General features: G+C 41.8%; 1 protein-coding gene across 4 annotated transcripts in view; it reads right to left on the minus strand.

Moving 5' to 3' along the window:
• The window catches only part of grhl2b (grainyhead-like transcription factor 2b), a 174779-nt gene that overhangs the window by 70766 nt on the left and 91783 nt on the right, over positions 1-12230 (minus strand). For all 4 annotated transcript variants that reach the window (XM_072272503.1, XM_072272325.1, XM_072272240.1 and 1 more), the window contains one exon: positions 10268-10379. In XM_072272503.1, the coding sequence (XP_072128604.1) occupies positions 10268-10379 (112 nt within the window). The remainder of the gene's footprint in view (positions 1-10267; positions 10380-12230) is intronic.

Consider the following 12230-nt stretch of genomic DNA (forward strand, 5'->3'; position numbering starts at 1 on the left):
ATTGGTCTGGAATATTGTGAGCAGTTTTGGGCACCTGATCTAAGAAAAGATGTGCCGGCATTAGAGAGGGTCCAGATAAAACACAAGAGAATGATCCTGGGAATGAAAGGGTTAATGTGTGAGGCATGTTTGATGGCTTTGGGCCTGTACTCGAGAAGAATGGGGGTGGGGGGGGAATCTTATTGAAACCTATCAAATATTGAAAGGCCGAGATGGAGTGGATATGAAGATGATGTTTCCTCCAGTGAATGAGTCTAGGGCCAGAGGGACATCCATTTAGAACACAGATTAGGAGGAATTTCTTTAGCCAGAGGGAGCTAAATCTGTGGAATTCATTGCCAGACAGATGCGAAGGCCAAGTCATTGAGTATATTTAAAGCAGAGGTTGATAGGTTCTTGTTTAGTCAGGGAGTCAAAGGTTACGGGGGAGAAGGCAGGAGAATGGGTTTGAGAAAGAGAATGGATCAGCCCTGATGGAATGGCAAAGCAGACTCAATGGGCCGAATGGCCTAATTCTGCTCCTATATCTTATTATGGTCTTCTATCTCAGACACATTATGATCAATGACTCTCATCCCTCATCTGTTCAGGACAAAGAGGCATGTAATCTGAGGGGTTAGAGGCTAAAGGAGAAGGTGCAACAGAATAACTCTATTCCTTCAACACACACAAAATGCTGGTGGAACGCAGCAGGCCAGGCAGCATCCATAGGAAGAAGCACAGTCGACGTTTCAGGCCGAGATCCTTCGTCAGGACATAACTCTATTCCTTGGAAGATGCTTATAGGCCATGGTAAGAAAGCTCTTTTCTGAAGTTGTGCACAGTGATAGGGATGAGGTCCATGAGCCAGTCCGCCATATGAGACAGAGAGGGTGAGTAACTTTAAGCTCCTTGCCTTTATATCAGATGATCTGTCCTTGGACCAGCACATAAGTGTCATCACAAAGAGGGCAGAACAGCACCTCTACTTTCTAAGAGACTAAATCTCTGATAGAATTCTACAGACACACAGTGCAGAGTATCCTAAATGATGTATCATGGCCTGGTATGGAAATACCAATGTCCAGACACAGAAAAGTCCCCAGAAAAGCCTTCTCAAATCTCTTATCCCTTACTCTAAATTTATTCTTCCAATTTTGTTTAACTGTAATAGGGGGTATTATGATTTCTGCAGTCTTCACAACCCTACGGTTTCTCTTTGATGATACAGCTTCAATGGCCTCAAATATCCTGCAACTACCCATCGCCTCCCTCTGGTGTCTCTCTTCCTTCCCTTTCTCTCATGGTCTACTTTCCTCTCCTATCAGATTCCTTCTTCTCCAGCCCTTTACCTCTTCCACCTATCACCTCCCAGCTTCTTACCTCATCACCCCCCTCCACCCTTAAATGGTCTCACCTATCACCTGCCACCTTTTTACGCTTCCCCTTCTCCCCAACCTTCTTATTGTGGCTTCTGCCCACTTCCTTTCCAGACATGATGAAAGATGTCAGCCCAAAATGTAGACTGTTTATTTCCCTCCATTGATGCTGCCTGACCTGCTGAATTCCTCCAACATTTTGTGTGTGTGTTAATCTGTATTTCCAGCATCTGCAGAACCTTATGTTTATGACATGTACGTACAAATATTTTTGACTGTTGAACCCACAGCAGACCAAGGTATCTCCTAATGACAACAACTTGTTGAAACTTGCTGTTAAGTATTTATCTACAACATGTAGAGACACAGCTAATCCTTAAAAATAAAATCTAGAGATGCTGTTTTAGCAGAATGAGGCCCCACACAAGGAGTTCCTTTTAGCATTACCCACCACCCACCCACACAACTTCAAACTTTCTTTCTATATTCTCCTTTTTGGGACACAGTGTCACGAGCTTCACATTCAACCCAGTGCAAGTCATGTCAGTGGCAGGGACAAATGCGAAGGGCATCAAAACCAGATCTAATCCAAAATAATCTCTGCGTTATACAAGAGCTCATGTTGAAGTGTCTCTAAAGAAGGGAAAAAAAACATTAGAGATAAAATCTCTCCAAACTTCTCTGGTTCATGCTACTAAATCAATCTTTGAAACAAGCAACATAGTTACAAAACAGAAACGACTAAATTGCAAATGTCAAAGGGCGCCGAATCTTTCGCAGGTAATTAGAACTAATGCGATGCTGATCAGGAGCAGGTGGGGACATGGATTTTGTGAACTGTGGGTGATGTGGCAGCATAGTGGTTGGCGTAACACTACTACAGTGCCAGTGACCCAGGCTCAATTCGTGCGACTATCTGTAAGGAGTTTGAATGTTCTCCCCATGGCTGTCCACTGGGTGCTCCCACATTCCAAAGGTGCACGGGATAGTAGACTAATTGGTCTCATGAGTGTACTTGGGTGGCGTGGGCTTGTTGGGCTGGAACAGCCTGCTACTGTGCAATATCGCTAAATAATATTATTCTGATACTGTTGTCAAATTCATACAAGAAGGTATTGTTTGACATACTGAGAAAAACCTTCAGTTTTCAAAACCACAATATGCATGAGTGCTGTCGTTTGGCACAAACACGGGGTGTTACAGCACAGGAAAAGGCCTTCCTGGCCACAATAATCACACTCCCATTTACACTGAACCCATTTTATTCTCCCCAAGATCTTATTACCTCTCTCCACAACCCCTTTCCCAAGATTCTACCACTCACCTGCACACTAGGGACTATTTGCAGTGCCAATTAACCGACCAACCAACACATCTTTGGGATGTGGGAAGGTACTGTATTGCATGACTGGAGGAAACCCACATGGTCACAGGAGGAATGTGTAAATAAAGGTCAGGATGGAACGTGTGGCACTGGCTGCATCACTGAGCCACCCTATAGCTCTTTCCAAGACGATAAATAAAGAGGAACTCCCTGTTCTATGAATAAATTCACAATTGAACCTTCCAATCCATCAGGGAAAAATAACTAGGGATTTCTTGGTCAGACCCCACTTGGAGTACTGTGTTCACTTCTGGTCACCTCACTACAGGAAGGATGTGGACACTCTAAAAAGATCGTGGAGGAGATTTACAAGGATGTTGCTCGGATTGGAGAGCATGCCTTATGAGAATAGGTTGAGTGAACTTGGCCTTTTCTCCTTGGAGTGATGGAGGATGAGAGGTGACCTGATGGAGGTATTTAAGATGATGAGAGGCATTGATCATGTGGATAGTCAGAGGCTTTTTCCCAGGGCTCAAGTAGCTAACACAAGAGGGCATAGTTTTAAGGTGCTTAGAAGTAGGTACAAGGAGGACGTCAGAGATAAGTTTTTCACGCAGAGAGTGGTGGGTGTGTGGAATGCACTGTTGGTGACAGTGTTGGAGGCGGATACAATCGGGTCTTTTAAGAGACTCTTAGACAGGTACATGGAGCTTAGAAAAATAGAGGGCTATGCAGTTGGGTAATTCTAGGCAGTTTCTAGAGTAGGTTACATGGTCGGCACAACATTGTGGGCCGAAGGGCCTGTAATGTGCTGTAGATTTCTATGTTCTCAGGGAACCCAAAAGGGTGGAGTTTACAAAAAGGCAAAATTGGACAAAGAAGATCTCCTGATTCAGAGAGACTGCATCAGCACCGACTGAAATTGCAGGAAAGATGGATTTACTATTGCATATCTATAAAAGTTCATCAAAAAACTGACTTAAAGATAAATGTGGTACTTCTCTGCATTATTAAAAAATAGACCATTGTCCTTGAGAATTCCAATTTATTTGACAACAATGGGTTAAAAATATAAAGAAATCTTTACAAAAATGTAATAGAGAAATATTGATGAATAAACAAAAGAAATCAAATGCAAACTGAACGATCAGGTTTGACTAAATTCATTGAATTCTTGGACTAAGGGATCAAGGCAATGCAGTAAACGTATCTTGGGCTTTCCTGCATTTAGTAACTACACAGTGAGGTGACGCGTAGCAGGACTAACTACAAAAAAAGAACTTTTTGCTGCGATCTGATACAGTACTGTGGAAAATGTTGAAGCTCAGATTCCAACAAGTTGGAACACGGCATTCCGTGACTCAATGAACTCAAGGAAGCTGGAAGCGATGTTTCCCTGGTCCCTTGTAGTATCATGCAACGCACCTTGCAGGCCAGCACAACAGTTATTTCAACATTCAGTGGAAAAACTTTTATTATCAAAGGAGTAATGGGAACCAAAATCTCTGACAATTATTTTAAAACAGCTGTTGACAAAAAATGTATCCTTCCAACTCCATTATCCAAACAGTTGTTTCGTCAGTACCTGAACCCTGACATATAGCAGAGGAGCACAGAAAAAGGCACTTTGATACTTATGTATTGAAGTCAACAACAGTATATGTGTATGTGTGTGTGTATACATATACACACACACACACACACACACACACACACACACACACACAGAGTCACACCTCGCTATCAATAAGGCGTGGGGAACATGCCTGACAAAGGTCACCAGTTGAAAATAATACAGATGCTAAGTCACAATGGTACATTACTGTAAAGGGGTTTTATTTAGTGCAGGTGAAAAAAAAATGCAAAAGTTGCCAAACGCTGTGAAGAAAAACTATTTGCAAATAGACAAATGAAAACAAACGTACACTTTGTCGTTAACTTTCCAATATAACTATTCACCAACTGTCAAATCCAACCTCCGCACCTCTCTAGCAAAGCCAGACTGACGGCTTCAATCTGGCTCTGCCCAGTCTAGAAGGAACATGTTGGTCTGGGTGTGTGTGTGTGTGGGGGGGGGGGGGGCAAAATCACATGATCAGACCATAGTAACTATTTCAGATGCAGAAATGGAACATTTTAAATAGTGATTCTAACATCCTACAGTTTTATTCCACAACAAGTACCTTAGTTAGACCCATAGATCAGTCTCCTCATGTTCAGTTGTATACACTGTACGTAAAAGAACAATATCACCTCACTGGTGGTGTTGCTTGAGTAGGGTGTAGTGTGCCTGCTCCCACTAACCCTGGCATTATTTTAGGACACCCAAACTGTCCCTCGGACCTTTGAAACTGTTCTGTCTACAAACTGATGTAATGGTGTGAGTGAAAATAAATGAACTGGAATGCCTGTGTCTAGAATCCTTATTTTTATGAGCTATAAACCAGTAGAGCACGCTAACTGAAGGGATTGTTTTGATTAGCCAAGCTGGCAACTGTTTTACTGCTGGGGTGTGTAAATGGTGAACTCCCAAGAACTTCAGAATGGGAGGGCAAAGTGTGTGAACTACTGGGGAAACCAGAGCAGGGACAGGACAAGGAGGAGTAACTAACCGGGCAAAGGGGCAAGGTTAGCGGGAGAATTAGCATTGCCAACCTGTTCTGTCACACACACACAGGATTCCAGTTGATTGGAACACATCGGGACCAGTACATTATGACACAATTAACTGGCTGTCCCAATGAGCCAAAATTTCATGGAAATAGTTAAAAAGGTATAACAAAGACAAACTACTGATGAACTGAGTAATAAATGGCGTAGTTAAAAATATAGAACAAATTAGAACACTACCAAACCTATTACAGTACTACAAAACTGTGCATTAGTTCCTAATAGTTATCGACAGAGGAATTCATGCAGTGCACACTGATGTGTTTTTTGATTGACTGTAAATGAACAAAATCAGCACAAACAATTAGTGCAGATATTGGACTGTCTTCAAGCAGTCCTTTCACTGATGAAGAAGTGAAATTGTTTCATTTCCACTCCTGGCCATTTCTGGCATCTCCAATCCTGAATGCTTGAAACTGCAGTGAGCAAAACGGTTCTGAATACTGATTATGACTTGCCAGTCATCAGTGACAAAAATCACTGCTTTTTGAACACAAACACACAAGCAACGCTATTTAAAAACTGTTCTAAGCACGGTGTAATGACTAACGGCCACATGATGTACACACGACTGACGCTAGTCAGAAACTGTCCGGCAACAGTCTCCTGTCCCAATTAAGCGGCATAGAGTCCCAAATAAACGAAGGGAATTCCGGCTATTTTCTTGATTTGTTTTTGGTGTTTAAAGGTTAAACCATACACATATTCACACACACACACACACACACACACACACATATGAAATGACCACAGAACGTTTTCAAGACGGTTTTCTTCACATAAAGAACGACAAAAATCAATGTCAACAATTCATGCGATGTTTATGTTGGAGCACTTCAGTGTGCTTTGGAAAACTGGTTGCAAAACAAAAGCAGCGGCTGATGATTTGTTTCCCTCAGAGACAAGACACCATTGGGGCGGCATTGAAGTGGAGGGGTTAGTGCATCACTTTACAGTGCCAGCCAGCAATCACCAATTGGGGTTCAATTCCCGCTACTGTTTATATTCTCTACGTGACCGCTTGGCTTTCCTCTGGTTACTCTAGATTCCCCCCACATTCCACAGACGTCTGGGTTAGGTTTACTACGTTGTAGGCATGTTGAGTTGGCATCGGAAGCATGGTGACACTTGTGGGCTGCCCCCAGCACACCCTTGCTGATTTGATGCATTTCGCTGTATGTTCGATGTACATGCAACAAATAAAGTTAATCCTTATCTAATCATGAACGAAATGACTGTCGTGAGAGGAAACATGAACATTTCCAAAAAGGAGCCTCATGTACAAAGACTAATATTTCATTCAGTCATTTGTTACTTTTCATAAGAGAACCATGATGTGCACCAATGGCCAGCAAAAGTCATTATTAGTGAGGTTAAAATCCTTAAAATCATTAATGAAATTAAAATCCTATATACTTAAATTTAATATTCCATATACATAAAATCCCATGCACTAAAGCTAAAATCCCACATACTTAAACCTAAATTCCTTAGAATCATTAGTGATGTGTAAATCCCATATACAATAACCCCATAGATGAAAACAAATTTATAATGGGTAAGCCTATGGAGAATTTATTACACACACTAGATTACCACTTGGTCCATTGAATCTGTGCAAGACTGTAGCAAGCCTAATCGAACATAGATTTCCAGACCTGCAGATCAGAACTCTACATAAACATCCAAACGCATTTAAATGTGATGGCAGCAAGTTCCAGACACTCACCATCCTCTGATTGAGAAACAATTAAAGATAAAAATGAACTTCATTTGTCACTTGTACATCGAAACATACAATGAAATGGGTGTTTTACATCATTGACCAACATGGCCCAATGATTGCGCCGGAGCCAGCCCGCAAGTGTTGCCATGCTTTCAGCATCAACATAGCATGCCACAACTTCCCAACCCTTTGTAGCTGGTGCACCTGGAAGAAATCCACGTAGTCACGGGGAGGAGGTACAAACTCCTTTGAGACACAGGCAGAAATGAAGCCGTGATCGGTGATCGCTGTCACTGTAAAGTCACTACTACACCTCTGTGCCACACTCATTTCCCCATGACCTCCTTAACAATTCCTTCAATTCCATGCTGTTTGGTCTCTAGTGCCTGTACAGAGGGGAAAAGGCGTAAAATGGGCTGTGCCTAACTCAACCCCCGTTATTGTGTACACTTCAATTAAGTCTTCCCTTAGGAAGGTAAACAACCCAAGCTCATCTAATCCTTCCTCACAGCACCGACATACTTCTCTTCACCCTCTCCAGTACAGTCACATCATTTCTATAATATGCTGATCGAAGTTCGAAGTAGTACATAAATTGTGGTCTAATTATCATCAAGCATACTTCTAGTTTAGCTTTCCTACTCCTGTGTTCTAATGAAGGAAAGCTTCCGTAACCAGTTTATTGACCTGTCCTGATAAAGATTAACGATCAGCTTTATTTGTCACATATACACCAAAACAGAGTGTTTGTGTCAAATCAAACCAGCGAGTGTTGTGGTGGGGGCAGCCCACAGGTGTCACTGCACTTCCGACGCCGACATAACACGCACACAACTTACTATCCCTAACTGTACACCTTTGGAATGTGGAAGGAAACGGGAAGAAACCCAAGCGGTCTCGGGAGAAAACATACAAATTCCTTACCAACACCGGCGGGAATTAAACCCCAATGGATGATCACTGGTGCTGTAAGGTGATGGTGTTAACTGTTACATTACCATGCCCTTAAGGGTTGGTGACAAACACTCCAAAAGTCCCTTTGTTCTACATTACTTATTATCCTCCATTTGTTGTATATACCACCTTCCCAAAAGTATAGTGTGTGGTAAATGAAGTGTGCTACATTTCTGCTGTGCTCAGCAAATCATCACTATCTTTTTCCAATCTAATGCTTTCATGGTCACTGTAAATCAATCTTTGTACCACGTTGTTCCTCACCATGTGAAAATTTGGTTGGTTGGCACCATAACAACATCTCACTCAATGTCAGCAAAACCGAACAGCTGATCATTGACTACAGGAGGAGGAAAGTAGAGGTCCATGAGCCAGTCTCATGAGGGCATCAGGAGCTGGAGAAAGTCAGTGACGTTAAATTGCTTGGCGTCATCATATCAGAGGACCTGTGCTGGGACCGGCACATAAATGCCATCACAAAGAAGGCACAACGAAACTTCTACTTTAATAGAAATCTGTGTAGATTCATAATGTCACCTGAAACTTTGACGAACCTCTATAGATGCATAGTGGAGAGCATCATAACTGGTTGCATAATGGCTTGGTATGGAAACACCAAGGGCCAGGGGACAGAAAAGTCTACAGAAAGTGGTAGATACAGCCCACTCTATCATAGGCAAAGCTCTCCTCACCATTGAGCTTACTTACATGGACTGTTGTCAAAAGAAAGCAGCATCCATCATCAAGGACACCCCCCACTACCCAGGCTATTCTCTCTTCTCGCTACTACCATTAGGCAAGAAGTACTGCAACCTTAGGTTCCACACCACCAGGTTCAGGAACGGTTATTATCCTTCAACCATCAGGCTCCTGAACCAGTGAGGATAACTTCACTCACCTCAACTCTGAATTGATTCCACAACCTACAGTCTCACGTTCAAGGACGCGAAAACTCACATTCTCGGTTTTACTTATTTTCTATTTGCACAATTTATCTTCTTTTGCACATTGGCTGTTTGTCAATCTTTGCTTATGTATAAAGTTTTTCATAACTTCTATTGTATTTCTTTATTTTCCTGTAAATGCAGCAAGAAAATGAATCTCAGGGTAATATATAGTAACATGTACATACTTTAATAATAAATTTACTTTAACCTTAATAAGTTTAATCAATATAGATCCTTCAGCCCATGATGTTGTCAACCTTAAAACCTGCTCTAAGATCAATCTAACTTTTCTCTCCTACATAACCCTCTATTTCTCTAATGTTCATCTGCCTACCTAAGAATTTCTTAAATGCCCCTAATGTATCTGCCTCTTCCACCACTCCTGTTGATGTTTCTCACACACACACACACACACCATTCTCTGTGCACTTATCTGACATTCCCCCCAATACTCTGGTCCAAAATTAAAATTATACCTCCTCATACAGTATTAACCATTTCTGTCCTGGGAAAAAAGTCTCTGGGTATCCATTCTCTTATCATCTTGTACATTTCTATCAAGTCACCGCTCGTCCTCCTCCGTTCCAGAGAGAAAAGCCCTAGCTCGCTCAACCTATTGATTTTTAGATGAGAGAAGAAATTCAGCCACGAGCTGGGAACAGTTTTACTACTCATTTCAATCCACTGATCATTTCTGTGAAGTGGAGAATTGGATTTGATGATGACAATCAAAGCCATCACTTCTGGGTTTTCTCCTCAAGCACAGGCATGTGAAACTGTTTTGGTTCACAGAGCAGCAGCCGAAAGTGGATAAGAACCCAAAAAATATCAAAAACATAATTACCCTAAAACTCTATACAAAGGAACATATACCTCTAGTCTATCCAGCTAGTGAAAACTAAAATACACATCTATAATAATTAATGTTGTTTTTATAGTATTTATTCATTTATTTATTTAGAGATACAGCACAGTAACAGGCCCCTCCGGCTTAATGACTCTGCATCACCCTATTACACCCATGTGACCAATTAACCTCATAACCCTTACATCTTTGGAACGCTGGAGGAAACTAGAGCACTCGGAGGAAACCCACATGGTCTCGGGGAGAATATACAAACACTTTACAGGCAGTGGACAGAATTGAACCTGGGTTGCTGGCACCTCAACAGCATTTCACTAGCTGCTGTGCTGCCGTGCCACCCCAAATCAAGGCCATTGCCATTGGAAATTCCTGTTTTGTCATTGTAGCTCACCTCAGAGAAGCTGCATTTACACAGTCACTTACCGATATCGAGAACCCTCTGTTTGGCTGTATGCTGTCGGGAATGCCAATATTTCCAGTATTTCAGTTGCTCTTCACGGTTCTTGTCTTCACTGAATACCACCATTATTACACTCTGGGAAAGGGATTAGTCAGATTTGTTAAGATTATATTTTCCAAAAAATTACAAAGTTTTGAACCCTTATCTGGCTCACATTATCCTGTTATTCCTCATTTGAAGATTAGCATATGAGCATATTTTACACTTCTATATTGGTATCAATATTACTCTGTAGCCAGCCACAGTCTCTTACTCTTAGTAGACTCATGCCAGCAATTTTTTCAAGAAAACTTTGCAAAAAATAAAAATTATCATGGGACAATTAAAGACTAATTATACATTTATTTCCTTTACACTGTTGATCATTGCTTCTAATTCTAATCCTAAAACAAAAACAAAATTGCAGCCCTTTAAATATTTTCTGTATGTAGGCAGGCGGAGTTGTGGACAGTGTAGAAGGTTGCTGCAGGTTACAAGACGCAGAGCTGGGCTGGGGAGTGGCAGATGAATTTCCACTGGGAATTTACGCAGTGATACACGTTGGAAATCGGATTTGAAGGCAGAATATAGGGTTAATGGCAGGTTTCTTAGCAGTGTGAAGGAACAGAGGCATCTTGGGGCTGAGAAGGCTTATGGTGTGTTGGCCTTCATTAGTCAGGGGACTGAGTTTAAGAAGCACAAGGTAATGTTGCAGCTCTATAAAGCCCTGGATAGACCACATTGGAAATACTGTTTTCAGTTCCAGTTGTCACATTAAATAGGAAGGATGTGAAACCTTTAGAGAGGGTGCTGAGGAGATTTAGTAAGATGCTGCCTGGATTAGAGAGCATGTCTTATAAGGATAGGTTGAGCAAGCTCGGGCTACTATATATGAAACTGTGTAATTGGATGAGTTAAGATACATTATGAACAGTGGAAATAAGACATAAGACAAGACATGGAAGCATAACTAGGCCATTCAGCCAATTAAGTCTGCCCTGCCATTTAATCAATGCTGATTTATTATTTCTTTCAACTCCATTCTCCAGCCTTCTCCCCGTTATATTTGCTGCCCTAACTAATCAAGAACCTGTCAATCTCTGCTTTAAATATACCCGATGACCTGGCCTCCACAGTTGTCTCTGGTAATGAATTCACAGATTCACTACCCCCTGGCTGCATGTATCCCTCCTCACCTCTGTTCTAAAGGGACGTCCTCTTATTCGAAAGCTGTGCCCTCTGATGCTCAACTGCCCCCAGCACCCTTCATCCCCCATGCACTGCCACTTCACAGTTACACTCCACACCTTATACCTACACTGACACAGTCACGGTCACTGCTGCTGCCCAGAAGAGTTCCGCTTGCCAAACAAGAGTCACTTTGTCACTTTATCATTTCCTGTCAGCGTGGAAATATACATTATATCTTATAGGATTGTTTTTACATTTATTGTATTTCTTTATTTTTAAACTTGTGTTCTTTATGATTGCTGTGTTTTTGTTTATGCTGCATCAGATCTGGCGTAACAATCAGTTTGCTCTCCTTTACACTTGTGTACTGAGGAATAACAATATACAACCTGAATCTTAATTTGGAAGCCTCCCCTCCATCATCCACTCTCTGTCTCGGCCTGTTCCATAGGTTTTAATGAGTCCCTCCCCGCGCGCCCCCCCCCCACCATTCTTCTAAACTCGAGGGAAGAAATGACAGTTTGAGACCAGTTCTCTGGAATCGTAGACTTCAAAATGGATTTCAGATGGATTTCAATGGGTTCAACATGTTGAACCTTGAAGTGGATGGGCTACAGGAGGTACCTAATAAAGTGGCCACTTAGTGTGTACTGGTATCCAGTGAAAAGCTAGTCTTGCTTGTTATCCATTACACAATGCATTGAGGTGGTACAAGAGAAAATATTAACAGATGCAGAATAAAGTGCAACAGCCACA

Source organism: Mobula birostris, chromosome 1 (genome assembly GCF_030028105.1).
Source record: "Mobula birostris isolate sMobBir1 chromosome 1, sMobBir1.hap1, whole genome shotgun sequence".
Classification (NCBI taxonomy): domain Eukaryota; kingdom Metazoa; phylum Chordata; class Chondrichthyes; order Myliobatiformes; family Myliobatidae; genus Mobula; species Mobula birostris.